This window comes from Chiroxiphia lanceolata, chromosome 3 (assembly GCF_009829145.1).
Source record: "Chiroxiphia lanceolata isolate bChiLan1 chromosome 3, bChiLan1.pri, whole genome shotgun sequence".
NCBI classification, from domain to species: Eukaryota; Metazoa; Chordata; class Aves; order Passeriformes; family Pipridae; genus Chiroxiphia; species Chiroxiphia lanceolata.
The window spans coordinates 70,061,613-70,079,257 of record NC_045639.1 but is presented as its reverse complement, the minus strand read 5'-3'; the positions used below and the strand labels follow the sequence as shown (position 1 = coordinate 70,079,257).

The 17,645-nt window shown below is 36.8% G+C and overlaps 1 protein-coding gene across 2 annotated transcripts in view; it reads left to right on the top strand.

Annotated features, from left to right (window-relative positions):
• The window catches only part of CDC40 (cell division cycle 40), a 38,968-nt gene that overhangs the window by 1,815 nt on the left and 19,508 nt on the right, over positions 1 to 17,645 (top strand). For both annotated transcript variants that reach the window (XR_004356301.1, XM_032683978.1), the window contains exons 2-3: positions 7,913 to 7,999; positions 9,589 to 9,718. Coding sequence is in view for 1 of the 2 variants with exons in the window: in XM_032683978.1 (XP_032539869.1) it covers positions 7,913 to 7,999; positions 9,589 to 9,718 (217 nt within the window). In the remaining variant the exon portion in view is untranslated. The remainder of the gene's footprint in view (positions 1 to 7,912; positions 8,000 to 9,588; positions 9,719 to 17,645) is intronic.

Here is a 17,645-nt window from a genome sequence, read left to right as displayed (position 1 = left end):
AGATACCATCTTCTTCATCGAGGTCTACCGTGGCCCTTTGGAGCATCATGCTGAAAAAGATTGTGAATAGGGTTGGTGCAAGAACACAACCTTGTTTCACACCATTGGTAATTAGAAAGGGCTCAGAAAGTGCACTGCCATATCTGACTTGGCCACGCTGATCCTCATGGAGTGAGATGATCATTTTAAGGAACTTTGGGGGACGTTTTAAACGTTCCAAAATCTGCCACAGACCTTTTCTGCTCACAGAATCGAAAGCCTTGGTGAGATCAGCAAAGGTTACATAGAGTCCTTTTTTCTGTTCCCTACACTTCTCTTGCAGTTGTCTGAGAACAAATACCATGTCTGTGGTACTCCTGTTGGCTCTGAAAGTACTGGCAACTAATATCTAATCAAAAGCAAGCATCTCACCAGGATGACTGTCACTATGTTATTGTGTTGTTCCCAGTTGTTCTGAAAAGTTTGTGACCAAGGGGTAGATGGAATCTTTCACTTTGTGGTCATTAGTTAATTCATACACTGCTGCAACTGATCATATTTGTGTGTATATGTTATATTGTATATAGTGACTATTTTTTCATCCCTTAGGGTCTTGGAAATCTGACTTCTTGAATTGCAGTGTCTGGCAGGTTGTCTTGTAGAAACTTCAAAAGGAAAGCTAATTGACAGCTGTAATATTGCCTGAATGTGAATGATTACAAGTGGCAAGTAACATTGGCTGTGCTTTTCACCACTCTTAGGGCTGTAGGCGTGGGTTTTCCCTGTGCCATGCCAGCAGAAGGGTTTATGTAGTTGTTCAGTGGCTGACATCAGGGAAGTGATCTGAATTGTAAAAAAACCGCAAAACTTTAGTGACGTTATTCGTCCTTGGATCCATTCCTTGATCCTGTTTGCACAAATGCAGTGCCAGCACAGTGAAATCTCTAGTGCCAGTGCAGAAACAAACAGCTGGAAGAAAGAGTTGGGTGTCAGCAGCACGTTCAGTTCAAAGCTATTTGCTGGGCTGTGCCCTGGAAGGGGTGTCCACCAGCACATCTAGGACTGCCTCTGTGTCAGACATAATGCTAACTAAGATAAAAAGGGAGTAAGGTTTCTGAGTATCAAAATGTTCTATTAAAATGACCATAATTTTTATTTGAGATCACAGATGAGGTACATATAACTGAGAAGAACAACAATGTCAAGATAAGGCTTTCAGAACATACCATACTGCAGCTTCTTTTAGCACCACAACCTTCTTTGAGGAGTAACAGATAATTTTTTTTTTATAGTGATATTAGGCTTTTTTGGGGGGTTCAAGAAGTAAGCGCAGGTCTCGTAGACAACACGTTCTCAACACCTTCCAGGTCTAAAAATGGTAACATCCCCACCCATCAGTGGAAGCTTACCAGTCACCTCCTCAGGAATTTGCCCCAATTCTTTAGAATTAGAAAGCCCTTACTAAACAAGTGTGAAATACATGATGTTCGAGTGTAAGTCACAAATGTTCTTTAAGTACAGGCTTGGAAAAATGGCAAGCTGAGTGAATAGGAAAGGGAAGTTACAGTTCATTAGTATCACTTCACTTGTGCAAATATTGTTTTGACATGAGTGAGGATCAGTTACTCTTAGGAGCATGGATATGTTTTGTACAAAGGACCAGGAATGGATAAGCAAAGATGGTGGTAAAAGGGAGGTTACAAGGGTTAGTCATACAATAAACATAAATAACAGCTGCACAAAAGTGCATTTTTGGCAGTTGAGAATGCACATCTTAAGTGGTTGGTGTTCTGCATCCTAGTTCTAATTGTAGTACCTCTTTCTGGTTCAGAATTTTGGCCTGTTAACTGGCAGAGACATTAGACTTACGTGTACTTTAAAGAGGAATAGGTCCTCACTCTCTTTATTAGGAAGGCATAGTTGTTAGCACATTCAGCTAACACCATTTGGGTTACTTAATTGTGCGTAGCAAATACAGCCCTAAGATATATTTTGTTATTCTGTAAGAAATCTGCTGAGTCCTTGCCTCAAAGTACATCATAGTTATATAAAATCATATTTCTGTGAAAATAATTCTTCTATAATTGAAAGCGGTACTAAAGATTTCTAAGTGTCTTTTAAAAGTGTGAGGGGATGACTTTTGCTAAACTCTCTTCTTACAGTCTGCTTGTTAAAATAGGCTTATTGTTGATCTTGATGTTAAATTACTCATAATAGATAACATTGACTTATAATTATTGGTTACTCCAAGCTAGTAATCCTACTTCTTTCATTATAACTTGGAAAACCAACTAGATGAAAATTGCATGTTTCTGCTACTGTTTTTAGCACCACTAAGTTGCTGAAAATGTTACAGCACCTGGGGGAAGGCAACAGAGGCTGAAAAGGTGTGCTTCTGGTCTCTTCGTACAGAAAAGGATACGTTGTAACTGATAGTGTTCAGAGAAGGGCAGCAGAGCTGAAGAGGTGTCTTGCTTCTGTATGAGGAATTATTGAGGAGGCCAAAACTGAGAAAGAGATGACTGAGGTGAAAAGTATTGACAGGGACCTGACAAAGTCATTAAGTGGCATGGAGACGGGGTTGAGTACTCACTGTACAGCAGCTATAAGCTAACTAGTACGAGCTAGGTTCAAAACAAACAAAAGGATGCAACTCTTCACGCAACATGTAGTAGGGCTTATTCCCATACCAGGAGGTACTGGCTGTGCAAGAAGTTTGCACCTTTACGAGGATAGTCTGGTCCTCCTGCAAAATGCCAGGAATCCCAACAAAACAGTTTAGCATGTGCTTCTCTTGCTGGTTTATTTTTATTCTGTTGAAGGTAGTGGGGTGGTTGTTTATTGTTAGGAGTGTATGAATGAGTAGAAAGAATAAAAGCTGATAACAGCCATGTCTTAATGTTGGAGCTTCACTGCAAATGCTGTTTGTCTCTAGGTAATAAATTTGAAAATCTTTAGGATGAGATAATGTGTATTTGACAGCCCAAGTGGTTGATGCAAGAATTGGTGAGTGACAAACTGCTTAAGCCTCCGTGGCTCATGGGATGTGGTCTTAATTTACCACATTTTAATTTAATTGATAATTAAAACTAATTAAATATTATGCAAAGCAGCCTGCCCCTTTTAGCTGTTTGACTAATTAGTAATGAATTTACCTGGGGAGAATGGAACATGGTAGGTTTATTATCTGAAATGTCCAGAAAAAAAAAGAAAAAACCCCAACATAGGCATCAAAACTCTCTGCTTGCATGAGATGAAATGGGACAGAGTAATCAACATTATAGTCATTCTAAGGAACAGAATTACCATCCAGTGTTGCAGTACGTACTGCAGCTTGGGTTTTTTTATTTAAGGCTTTAACTTTGTTGCCTATTACAGGGATTTCGCTTCTGTTTAATTAAAAAAATTTGTCTTTCCTACGTATTGTATGTCTTTCTGTATGTCTTGCATATAGAAAGAAACTTCAAGCTTTTTTTGGGTGAATTTGTTTTATTATTGAACTGTTTCGTAGTCTGTAAATCAAGTACTTTTCACAGAAAGTAACAGTATTTGTTTATGGCATTCAGGTAGTGTTTTTCTGAAGAAAAACAAGACTGTGGCATGTTTAAGAAACCTGTTAAGAATGAAAGTTAATGTGATTTACTGTATTTGTAGTCTAAAGTCCCGTCTATTTTCTGTGCTCTTTCTTAAGTGGCAGAAGGGCCCTTATGGTAGGGCTAAAGGAGCATGCCTTTGAAGGAGCTAGACATTCTGTGATCTCTGGGGAGTTATAATGAAGCACCTGCTTGTCTACACTTAGCATCGAAAGCTTCTTTCTGTCTCAAGATAGATTCCTTAGGCAATGCTAATACTCCAGAGTACGGCCCTGAGTGCCATTCCCCTGTAACAGTGTGATGCTGTCTTGTAGAACAAAAGAAGCAAAAGGAGAGCATTTTGGTATCAAGAACTTTTTTACCTCATCAAATCATATCTGAACTGTAAATCAGCCTTATACTGCAAGTAGACTATATATTAAAAAAAAAAACAACAACAAAAAACAACAACACAACCAACACACTAAATAGTTTGGTGATATGGCATCATCTGCCTCTTTTTGCCTTGTATCAGGAGTGATACTTGCATCTGTCTGGACAGACACTCAACTAACCAAACTTCAGTGGATATATGAACTGAGCAATTTCTGCAAAGTTGTATAATCTGAATCTTTTCTAGGCTGAATTAGGGTCAACTTAAACCTTTGATCATTCTTGATTTTTCTCCTTTGGATCCTTTTCAGTAGCACATGCCTTACCTGATATGTGGTGCCCAATGTGGCTACTGTATTTCAGTGGGGTGCTTGTTACCAGTGTGAGAAAAGCAGAGAGGTGACACATAGAGCTGAAGTTTGCAGCTCCATTGTATTATGTCTTTCAAGATAGCCATATTCAGTAAAATATAACTTCCTAACACCTTTGTTCTTCTCTTGCAGGTTAGTGGTGTACCACCTTTAATGATATTACAGAATACCATTAAGCCCATATTTACACAATTTCTGAGTGGCAGCAAACACAAGCTGCTTTTCTGCCAGTCCTACAGATGAACTTTTATCTTTCTCTGGAGGAACACTGTGTCTGTTTAAATTGATGGCTCTTTGACTCCCCTTTTGATGATTCCTGTGCCTTTGAGGGTGGAAAGTGATCTAGGGTAATACTTAGCCCATCACTGAATTCACAGATGCCCTCCTCTTTCAGCCCAGCTGCTGATCCTCTTCCATCCCACAGAGCCACTTGTGTCACACTTGGCACATAAGCTACATGATGAATTGCTCACCTTAGGCTTTTAGATAAATCAAGATATTTGTGTGACAAAAGGAAAAGCTACAGCACTGTAGAGAGACGAGATGCCTTAGATACCTTATCTCAGTCACAGCTCTGCCAGGCTGCTGCTCCTGTGATCCCTTCCCTGTGAACTGTAGCTATGGCAAATGCAACTAGAATGCATGCAGTTAAGGCTGTTGTGAGCATAAAGGACAGAGTCCTAAGACCTGTATTTACCTTTTTTGCTTTCTGGGTCTTAGAAAGATGAGTTCTGCTGAAATGGTCTTCTGGCAATGCATGCAGTTGTACCCAGAGATCTACACCATGTGCAGAGGTTGCTGATGAGTTCTTTTCTCTCATTTAAAAAAAAAAACAAACCAGCCAAAACACACTGATGCAGGTAGCTTGGCAGTTTGGGAAATGATTGACGGGCTAGGTTAATATTTTTAATGTTTCTGCTACCTCTCAGAGTCTTGTAATGCTGTACAAAATAGCATTTGTCAGTTGTTGACCAAAGGATTATTTGTCTGCTGCAATTTGAAATTCTGCCATAGACTAATGTGTCAGTATATGTTGTGTCAATACTTTATATTCCTATCAAGATTTCAATTCTTTAAAATAACTGAGAAGGTAGTTGGAACACGTTCAAATTATTATATAGTTTAAGGCAAAGTGGCATAATGAAAAGGTAACCATTGTGTGTTTCAGTAGCATATTATCAGATCATCATTTGATGCCCCAAATTATGAAAACATGAGTAAGACCAGAGGTCTTGAGGAGTGTAGCTCTGATAAATATAACATGTGCTTCAGTTTCAAGGCTCGATGGTTTTCACACAGAAAGACTGTGCCTGTGGTGGTCTAGGAGTGAACATATTGTATGGCTTCCAAGTGACTCAGCACTGTTCCACCAGCAGTGAAGTAGAACCAGAATTGCTATAATCGTCCAGCAGAGGATCAGCTTTCATGGCACAATCTGTTTCTTTTCTCAATTACTAAGCAGCATATAATAGAACTTAACAGAAAGAAAGGCAGAGGAAAAATAGAACTGAAAAATTCTTGGTGTTTTTGCAAAACTGGATTTTTTTCATTTTTTTCAGATTAAAGAGCAGGAAAAAACCTGCATCTTAATTTCAAGTAAACTAATCACTGTTTAAATGTCACTAACCATTGATCAGATACATTTTGCCTTATTATCAATTACATTAATTTTTATTTTCTCAAATTATAAGTTTTGTGGACAAGATGTGAGGTCTAGTTGACAGACTGAGCTGTAGGATGTGACTTGAAAAAGTTGTCTGTGGAAAATGTCCTCAGCACATGGAACTATGAAAGGAAATCTAAGTGTGTAGGTAATACAGGTTAGGAACTGTTTTTTTATATGCTCCTATTCTAGCTGGGAATGTCTGGTTTTGTTGGTGAATGACTGGATTAGGCCTGCTCTGCAGTTTCCAGGCAAGTTCATAGTGTATGACAGTCAGGGCTCTGAATGTACTGGTAGCCATTGTCATCCAAGCCCAGTGAATTTAAAAGGTTGTGTGATGAGAAAAATGGGGTCAGGCCGAGAACTGGCAGTGCTAAGGGTTCAAGCAAGATCAGTGCAATGGCTGGACCTGCTTGGTAAAATAATTGATACATGGTGAGAGTAAAGCTTTGTGGTTGGACTTAATTCTACTAAGACAGTGGCCTTAGCAGAAAAACAATTGACAGGATTGCTGATGTCGTGCCTTTTTTTTTTTTCCTTTAATATCCTTTTTTTTTTCCTTTTTTTTTTGAGCAGTATTAATCAAATACATTCAGATAACAAGCCAAAGATCTTTAGGTACTGATTTTCTTTTCAGTATTCTAGAAAACCAGGTTTTAAAATCTTTTAGAGTCTTCCATGCATGAGCAAATTTGTAAATGACTTGCTATTGAACTGGGGAGAAAAAAAGCTTCTAGCCACAGCATGTCAGAGAATAGCTAACAATAATAAACAAGTAAAGAATGTGCCACTTTGCTCTTTTGAGATACTGTAATAAAAAGCAAGACTGAGTTTCTTTGAGGTAATTTTCTGTTAATGAAGTGACTGCTAAAATTTGATCCTCTGTTGTGCCACTTCTTTCTGTGAGTCACAAATGCTTTTGGATCCTGTTGTAGGTAAGCACTGATTAAACACTGATGCTTAAGGTAGTTTTTTCAGTATAATTACTGGGGATGTTATCAATATACCTTTGAGTCCTTTTGAATTATTATTATACTAGAATAAAGGTACAGGAAGCAAATAATAATTTTGAAAAATAATGTTCTCATTCATTGACTGAGCTCTTGATAGGGGGGAGGTACTGTCAATTTAGAACCAATGTAAGTGAGCCTTCGTAGAGTTTTGCGAAACCAGGTCTTTTTGAGGGCTACTACCTTATCAGTATTTTTCTTTACCAACTTCTCTATCTTCTGTTTCAGCTGCATGTGCCCTTCTGAGTTTTTCCCCTTGAGTTGCTTTAAGTTATTTTTTTGGTTAGTCCTTCTTTCTTGTCCCTTCATCTATCGAGTTAAATTTTTGTCACAATGGACTTGGAAATATGTTTAAGTACTAAAGTTGAATTGCATTTATTCCTTTAGGTAAAAACTTAGAGGTAAGGAACTGTTAGATTCTTTGAAAATCATTGTTATACTTAATGTTTGTGCTGATGGGTAACATTTTTTTTCGCAACTGTCTTTCAGAACATTTACTTGTGACTTCTGCCTTCTACCTTTTGTAGAACTCTGTCTTTCACACCTTTATATTGTATTGGTGACCATTTTAATTGATTCTTCTTTACAAGGCTGGTTTTCAAACATCCTCAAAAAAAAAGCTTTTCTCTAATCTTGCTGCTCTTTTTACACTGTGTGCATGAAGTCTTCAAAAAAAAAAAGCAGTAATTCACATGCAAAATTCTACACGTGTCTTAGATGAATTTCTCAGTGATGGACTGACACTGGTTTTGTAGTCAATATGTTTTAAAAATAGAAACTTTGGCCAAGGTACTCTTTTCCTTTCATAATGCTACAAGTGTCACCTTGAACCACAGCCCTAATTTGGACTGAAAGAAGTTAATGTCATGTATTTAAAAGTCTACATGTGAAAAATGGTTTATTAATATGTCTGTTTTATTTCAGGAAGATGTGGAAACAGGAGTCCACCTTGATCCTGCTATCAAGGAAGTTCAGTACAATCCCACTTATGAAACTATGTTTGCACCTGAGGTAAGAAGCAGTATTGATCTTTAGAGCAGAAAAGCCTTTGGCTTAAAGGGCAGGGGTTCTATAAATTTCATGTGAATTTCCTATAAGACAACTTCTTTGGATACTTTGCTGCTTTTTGGGATCTAGTTTTGACAAATTAAAAAAATAAATTCTACACAGCTGTGTTGGTATTTTTAATGCTTGAATTTTAGTATTCTGTATAAAGCTCTTCTAAGAAGATTCCTAAAGTCTGTATCAGAATTATAGCTTGGAAATTAAAAATTAAGCTGGGAAAATAGCATTATAAAGATGTTGAGCAAAACACGAACTGCATTAAAGTGGTCTCTGACTATTTTCACATTTTTGGTATTTACTCATTGTGGTCATTAGAGCAAAATGAACAGTTATAACGCTTTTAAGATATAACGTTGTTGCAGATAGAACGCTTTTAAGAAGAGGATTTAAAATTAAAATCAAAGCACTTTCAGTTTAATTATTCACATCAGTATTAAGAATATTAGTAACTTGAGCTGTGCTAAATGTGTATAGCGAAAAACTATTTTAGGCTGAATTTAGACTGCTTGGTGCCATGTGAACCACTTTCCATTTTATTATAACTGACAGGCTATCGGAAAGATAAAAATAGCTGTTCGAGCATTTAACGATTTTCAGTATTTAACTTCTTTGTACAGTTTGTCTTCTGTAAGACCAGGAGTTAGTATTCTAGGTAGAAAAATGCTGCAGCAATCTCAGATTTCTACATTAGTTATGCTTTATGTTTAGAAAACATTTTGTGGAACCACATAAATTGACCTTTTCATAGCAAGCTTGCATTTTGCGATGTATCAAAGCCATGATGTGTGTGAGCAAAAGTACTGATATAAAAGTGCTGCTGTGTGTAAATGTTTTAGTGAGGGAAACCTATTTTGGGAGTGTCAGGTGTTTAGTATGACTGACAAGCATAGGGGTTACAATTAAAGTTGGTGTGATATTAGTCTCAGTGTACTGCATTTATTTGTAGTCACTGTTCTCTTCCTAGCCATGATAACCAGGAAGACTGGCATTTGTCATCTTGCAAGAAGAAAAGAAAGGCAGGGTTTCATTAGTTGTTTTCCTGAAATAATACGACAACTCCTTAGTTGCTTTTTAAATGCAGAAAAATATTGTTAGCAGTGTAATTTCTCTATTAATCACATGAGTTTAGTAGGACCTGATGCATCTTTTTTGATCTCCTCCCCTTAGAAGGGACAGTACACTGTGGTTTTGTCTTCTGAATGCTTCTACTGGTCACATACTGTATGACTGTATGTGTTGATACTGTCAAGTATCAGCAAGTCAAGTAGTTGATATTTGTCTTCTGTAATACAGGCAGAAAGTTCAATCACGAAACTAACTATTCAAAGCAACTGTGTGATTACTGTGTAAAATAACAGACTAAGAAACTTATTCAGTAGTCATAACCAAATACAAAGTTGAAGTGATTTTGCATTACAATTTTTGAAAGACAAATCCTTTTTTCCTGTGGTTTTTTTTTTTTCTGAAAACCTACATACACAAAAATAAGAAATTACTAATTCTGCTATACTTTGTTTTAATATTTTTTGATGTAGTTTGGACCAGAAAACCCATTTAGGACTCAACAAATGGCTGCACCTAGAAATATGCTTTCTGGATATGCAGAACCAGCTCACATCAATGATTTCATGTTTGAACAACAAAGAAGAACATTTGCAACCTATGGTAAGTCTTTAACAGTGAAATTCACCTCTATCTTTCTTATGCTCATGTTGGACAAATTAAGTTGTTCTCGATAGAACAGTTAATAGGACTGCAATTTCTGTAACTTGCTTTTTATCAGACTTAGTAAAATGGGAGAAGGTCTTTGAATGAGAATCCATATGACTGGAGATAATAGTATTTATTTGGGCAAACTCATTTTTTAATTCTCTTTGAAACTGTAATCCAGTGTATGATCTCCTAGCAAGCCCCTCTTATTAATCCTTTCATTAGTTGCATCAAGTGTAAAAAACACAAGTCAAAATTTCACATTTTTAACATGACTAACTGTAGATCTGTTATGCAAATAGATTCTTTCATGTGATTCTAATTAAAGGTAACTCTCTTAAAACCAAAAGGATGCCTTTTTGAGTTTTCAGGTTTTCTGTAGATACAAACTAAATGAACTGGATTTGCAGAAAATGGGAATACGTTACTATAATAGTCTTGGCAAAGACAGACCCAAAGAATTCTGTGTTGGTGGTCACTGTAGTAGCTACTTTCTTACCTTGAATAGTCTTTTCACTTGTAAATACTTGCATTTGAAAAATAAAACATATGAGTCTTGGAGAAGCTTGAGATTCAAACAAACTTTTTAGGAATTGTAAGAAAAATTGATTTTTTTTTAAATAGGAAAAATGTCAAAAGACTAGGGATTCTAAGCATCCTTTTGGACATGTTTGAAAGAACAGAACTGCCATGTGTTTGTATATAACAGTGGTTAATTTTTCTTGTGTTTCATTGTAAGCTTTCATTTCTGTTTTAAGCTTGATTGCAAGTTCTTGCTCAGTTGAAGTATCACTTTATATTCTTCAAATTCAGTTTATTAGGCAAGTTCTGATGCTTCCTGTGTAAACTTAAAATATCACAACACCGAACTTTTTGCACAACACAGTTGTATCTTTCTTTATTCATATTTACATTCAAAATACTACTCCTTGAAAACTCTCTTGCCTCAAAAATCACCTACCTAAACATGAGTCCCCTTAAATTCATTAGGGCTTTATGCATGTATGAATTCACTTACTGCATTCTCTGATGGATGAGATTGGGACTTTATTGCTAACATCTATGGGAGCTAGGTAATACAGTGAAAAAAGTTGCCCAAAATTAGAGATTATCACATCCTCAAGTTTTCTTTGTGTTTGACTTTTATTAGAGATTTTCTTGTAAAAGTTAAAAACTGAAATATATTTATAACAGTGTTTTTCTTTTACATAGTTTTAGCTATTAGGTACTTTTCATTGTGTTGTTAGGATGTAGAATATAAGCAAAATGCCAATATTAAGAAATGGATATCTAGTTCCATAGCATCATTTTAACTTGACTGTAGTTTTGATGTTAGAACTTGACAGATAGGAGCCTCTTCAGGATCCGAATAGACAGATTAGATTTTGTTCTGTGAAATTAAATGTAGCATTGTGTGGGTTGGGCATTTTTCTGTGTAAAATAGATACTGGAATAAAGGAGTCTGTAGGCATATAGTGTTTGGTTTGGGGGTTTTTTTGTTTGCGAAGTTTAGTTTGGGGGAAGGTAGAACTGGCAAGTCTACTCAAAACTCCTGCTACTGGTTTATATAATCACTGTGTAGCAACTGCCTTGAAAACTGTATTACAAGTGAGTATAAAAATGTATTTTTAAGACTTGTAATATTGGCAACTGTGCAGCTATCATATTCAGCTTTCTAGAAATGTTCAATAGATAATGATCTGGGTACAGTGAAAATGAAACTATGAAAAGGCTGAGATACAGGCAATTTAAATGGCAAGAACAAGCACTGAGAAGCTGAAGTTCAAGCAAGAAGATGCAGTAAATGAGCATGATATTCTGGCTCAGTAGGTCTCTTCAAAACAGCACTCCTTTAAGTTGTCAAAAGGTTATCTATTACAAAATGCAATATTCTCTTTTTCCATTTGGAAGGATGTAATTATTATCTTCTCAGAAAACACAAAGTGTAAAAGCGCAAGTATAATTGATAGGCATAAATCTAAGCCATGCATGTTTTTAATGGCTAAATCATAACATACTGCAAGAACAGAGAATAAACCTCTTTTAAAACCTGCAGATCCTGAAACCTCTGGCCTCTGTTATTCTGTTTAGTACCCTTGCACTAAGGCAGGAGATCTCAAATCTGCAATAGCTGGCATGTAAATAAACATTGACTATAAATGAAGGACAAGGGGTGGTAAATGAGATCATGTATCCAAAACAGCTAAACTGCCTGAGTGTCTTTCACCAAAAAAAGGCAGCTTTATATTATATGTCAACCTAAAACTTAGTACATATTCAGTGAGAAACTATTTATTAATCACCAAAAAACCCCAACAAGTTTTTTTTTGGCAACTAGTCTTTCTTATCTACTTCTTTTACAGTAAATATTTACTGTTAAAAGTACATTTTCCTTACGATGCTTGGATAGCTGAGAACATCCATGCTGCCATTGACTGATGGTCCTTCCAGCCCTTTATTCTATTAGACAGATGGGCAGCAATGGATCCCTAATGAGGTGTAGAAGAAGCAAGCCAGTAGTGATACATCCAAATACTTTTTTTTCAATATTCAGTCTCTCAACTAAAGGCAGTGCTTATATATTTATTAATTTGCAGTGAATTAATTGTGTTTGTTTGTTTTTTCTTTTTGACACACTTGTTAAGCTCCTTCTTGAACCCATATAATTTTTCTGTGTATGTAGTAATCTCTTGCAGGCAACTCTGCAGCTTACCAGCACCTTGTATAAGGACGTATCTCTATTTTGAAACTTGTCCAACTTAACAGCTTTCTTGTTTGACTTGATATCCCCTAGCCTCTTGTACTGGAAGACAAAACGAGCAGTCATTTCTTATTCCCCATTTCTGTGTCATTCCTTATTTTATGGATCTTGGCCATAACTACTTCTCGGTCTGTTTGAGATTTTTCACCTGAAAAGGTCTGATCAATCTTCTTGTTCCCCCCTTCCAGGCTTTTCATGCCTATGGCTATCCTTGTTTCTCTCCCATTTCTCTGCTAGTTCCACTGTATTGTTCCCCAAGATGAAGAGCAAAGCTGTGCACAAAGTTTACATGTTAATCTCACTGTGTATTTGTTCTGTGGCTTAATAAAGGGAGAGGCTTTTCCTTTTCATTTGCTGAGAATTCTTAACATTGCATTTTTCTCTACAACTTTCAATAACTTGCTCAAAGCTACTTGCTGCTTTTTTCCAGATCATTTATCAATATGTTGAAGATCATGGTTGAGAGCATGAATCTGTCAGCAACTTTCCTGTGCTGTGCAAACCAACCATTTATTTTTGCCAGTGTTTTAATAACTTTTCATCAACTGACCATATAAAGACATGTGGGCTTTTTAAATGTCTTCGAGGCACCCTCTGATCAGTCTAACTTGGTATCGTAAAGGTGTCCAACATCATCCAAACTTTGCTCATTCACAGGGTTGTCACCTCTGAAATATTCTGGAGGTTTTGTCATTGTAATTTACCTGTACAGAAAACTATGTCTTCTCTGCTGCAATATATAATACTCACCCAAGTGCATACTCATCTTCTTTACTATAGTTTCTTCTCCTTCAATCTTTTAAATATACAAATGTCTACCTGTAATCCCCATATCTCTTTTGAAAGATGGCATTGTATTGATACATTCCTTTTCTGTCATTTCAGACGATATTAGATGAGAGTCTTTGCACTGTGGTTTGAGTTTAGATCTCTTGGATGACTGCCATCTCGTCCTGGTGTTTTGTTACCACTTACTTGATTCTTTAATGTCCTCACTTTGAGATAGATACTATATCATGTTACCCATAAAGAAAAGTTCTGGCACAGGAGCCTACCCAAGCTCCTCCATATTGAACATGTGTTTAAAAAAACCCTCACTCATGCTCTCTTTTCATTCCTTGATCATGTGTTGACCTGCATGCTGTCTGGTACACTTTCTGCCCCTGCAGGTTTTGACAAAGGATAGATGTTAGTTTTTATACCTTTTGTGATTTGACCCTCACTTTTGGGAGGAGGCTGCCTTACTGTAGTGTTTATTTTGTCTTCTGATTGATCTTTTGTATTTGCCACATCTGGATGCAACTTCAGCTCTTTGAAGAATAGTTTCTCATTTCTGTTAATTTCTCTTTATGTACTATTCAGCTGTGCTCACTTCCTTCTGGTCACTTTGAAATTGTCTTTTAATAGCTGGCAGGCACGAGTTCTTTTTCTCCTACATGGTGTTTTCAAAGTGCCCATGCACTTGAAAAAGGCTTTACCATTTGGTACTCACTTTCTGTTCCTTTTTAAAACCTTCTTTACTTAATATAGCCCTCCTGTTTTGGGATTGAGATCACTGTTGTAAATGTTTTTATGGCTTTCTTTGCTTAGTCAACAGTGTCGATTTTTATACCCCATTATGGTCATTGTCAAAATGTGTATCCTTAGAAAGACTATCTTAAAACCAAGTTTCCTGCACTGCTCAGTTGGCTTTTTTTCACATGAATCTCTAACATGACTGCTTCATGGTACAAGTACATTGTGTAAAAATGCTGTTTTCATCATATCTTGGAGTGAGATTTGCACAGGCTACTACAAGGAGGTGACTAAAATACGTCATTATTGCTTCTTTCCCAGGCACTTGTTGTTTAGTCTGTTACCGTTTCATGGTTATTGCATCTTCTGTCTGAATGGTTAGCAACAGAGTCCTATCAACTGTACCCACCACTACTTAAACCTGGAATTTCAATCCAAAGGATCCTTTAATGCTTGTTAACACTATTAACTTGTTAATCTGATTTGTGTTTAAGCCTTCTGTGGTATATAGTATGTTTTTCCCCTCTGGTGTGACCGTCTTATTTCTGTATTCCTTCTACCTGGTAAAGCGTATATTCTATCCAATTATGTCAGTACTGTCCTACCAATTATGTTAGTTTATTATTTTAAAAGAAGATTTTCCAATTTTACTATGTATTGTTTTTAGCTTCTGCCTTTTTGCATGCATGCTTGGGTTTTCCATTTCCCTGCCCTCAGTTTAAATAGGATTCTGTGCTTATTACTATCCCTATTATTTGAGGTTTCAGATTTGTGTGCTACCTTTTCCTTGATGATATTGTTTTCTAAAGATTGTGTATCATTGCAAATTGCTTATTTTTCTTGAAGTATTTGCTATCCTCAAATGTTTTATCAAAAAGCACTCTCTGAACCTTCTCAGTACCAATAGCTTTTTAGTGTAGATGAGACCTACCCATCTCAGTAAGGTTCCCTTCATTCCAGGAGTTTGAGGAAGTAAAATTGACACAGGCACTGGAGATGTTTTCCACATTATGGTTAAGATCTGCAGTGGCTGAGGGAGCTGGGATTGTGTAGCCTGGAGAAAAGGAGACCTGGGCTGTGGGGAAGACCTCATTGCTTTCTGCAGCTACCTCAAGGGAGTATGCCAATGGCATAATCCATAAAAATATTGAGTAAAATAATCCAGGTAGGCCATTTTATATCCTGTATAAGATTCTGTATAAGATCCTCTCCCAGTTTAATGGAAAGCCATTAATAATTGGTCTGAGGAAGTCCTGACTTTTTTAAATTGGTAACTAGTTTTGCATCTGAAGTCATAGGTAATCTACCCCATTTTGATTCCATTGATGTAACTTAGTTTAATTTCTACCATTAAGAGAAGACTCTCTTTCTCTAAAAACAAATTCCTCTTCTCAAGCCATTTTAATGTAAAATGCCAAAAGCTTAACTAGCATTATTTTCCCAATGTTGTAGTCCTTGGAGCATGGCAGAAAAGACTAGGGAGTCCTAAAATACAAGCACTTGTTTATTCTTCTGTATCTGTACTCTCAGCAGAAGCAGTCTCTTTTCTTCAAAATTCTCTTTTGAGCATCATTTAAAAAAGTCAGTATACTCTCCTTAATTATATTAGCATATATACATTTTCAGAAGCAGAAATAGAGATTATTTTTTACATGCAGGACACCAACTGTTCATGAATATGTTAGAAAAGTCATTTCATAGCTATTTCAGCATCAGTGATCATCCTAGAAGTGGACTGCTTCATTCATGCAGCATTTAGTATTTTAAAATCTCTTCTTCACAAGACATTAATGTCCTTTTTAATAAGAAACAGCCTTTGTCCATGAATCTCCAAGCCCTTTATGAGTACTCAGTAACTTCGTTATAGCAGGATTACTTCATCACTAAGACTGATATTTTAAGAGCTTAAGATGACTGACTTGGAAATAACACTGTGATTTTTTAATTTTTTTTCCCCAGCTACTCATGTTGCATGCAACACCTACAGTCAGTATTACCTCTTACAATTATAGGCACTTTGTTCTCTGATTGCTTCAATTCTGCAGAGGTGCCAGTGCAGTCAGAGTGGGTTAGTCCAGCTGTATTTTTCCACATACCTGAGCTACTTTGGGTCTCTGTATGCTGCATTGCACAGTACAGTGTAAACATGCTTTAATTAGCTGTCTTTCTGGAATGCACATCAAAGCTTGATTATTTAACCAACCATTTCAGGTGCATTGAAATTATGGATGTAGGTGGAATTGTACCTTTCATTGCTAAAATGTTGCATGAAATAGCTGCCTCCTAAATAAAACTGAAGGAGACATAGAAGTCAGGGCACATTATGTGGGATACCAGCTGAGTAGGATAAAAGCAAGCTGTCTTTTGCAGCTGCGTTCAGGAGTCTCAGCCAGAAAGAAAAGATTCTCTTTCACACATTCATTAGAAAGTAGAAATTGTTCAGAGCTTTTCTATGAGAATGATGCTGGCCCAAATTCAACTCAGCTATAAGGAGTCTCCGCTTCCACGGGAAGCTGTGCTTGGCCCAGGGGCCCTATTCATTGGAATACTGTCCCTCTTTTACAAGTACCAAGCAAATAGAGTCCCGGAGACAGTGTCAATACAGTTGGAGGACAAGTAAACCACTGTATTGATTTTGACATAAATCCAAAGTAATATCGCTCCACTGTTAATAGAAACCTTATAGCTTGGAAGAGAACTCATTGGAATAGTGGCTTAGTGAAAGTCTAATTTCAGTGTCTGCTCAGCTTGGTTATCCATAGAAGTAAATCCTAATAAGAGTCTAGAAAAAAGAGAGAATGTATACTTCCTAAGAGGGCATTGGTATATGTTTCTCTCCCTATATCATATTCATTGAACATCTGGGCATATAGTGTTCCATGGCTGGCTCTTACCAGGTTTGAAACTCAAGAGCTGGTCAACAGGTGGATTGCTCCATTTGGATACGAATACCTGATGTGTTCTTGGAATGGCTTTTCTACTAATTTCCATAATATGGTTTTTTTCCCAGCATCTAAAAAAGAAATTAACTGGACCATCTTCTGGGACAGTAGTCTTTCTGAGAAATGTTTGGGGAGACAATCTCCTTTGGCTATTGGGATGGTATTGATAGGTTGTCGCCTTGTATGCACCCAGGTGGTTTTGTGGGCCATTGGTCTCTGGGGTGGACTGGCTAATCTTCCACTGTTCTTGATTCTCTCTGTGAATCAAGAAAAATACAGGAATTGAATTGTATGCTGTTGGATTTCATTGGTTTTGTGTGTGCAATTACTTTTGCCAGTGGTTTAATATCTTTATTGCTTTTTTTCCCTCCCTGATACAGAGAAATTCTCGTTGGGTCCTCAAGGGACCTTTTGTCACTTTAATAAAAATTGGTGTTACGTCCACCAGGGTGCAGTCTTTCCCAAAAAAAAAGCCACAGTGGTCAGTAACTGTTCAATGCACCTGTTCCTTGGAAACCAGATGAATTTATTTGTCTGTCTTATTCTTGTAAGATCATGCTATCTATCCACTTCAGGAGAAATAGAGAAAAAATGTAAGATGTGTGTTAAAATGACAACCTCAGTTTCAAAAATTGTAAATATCCTGAATATATATGAAATACTG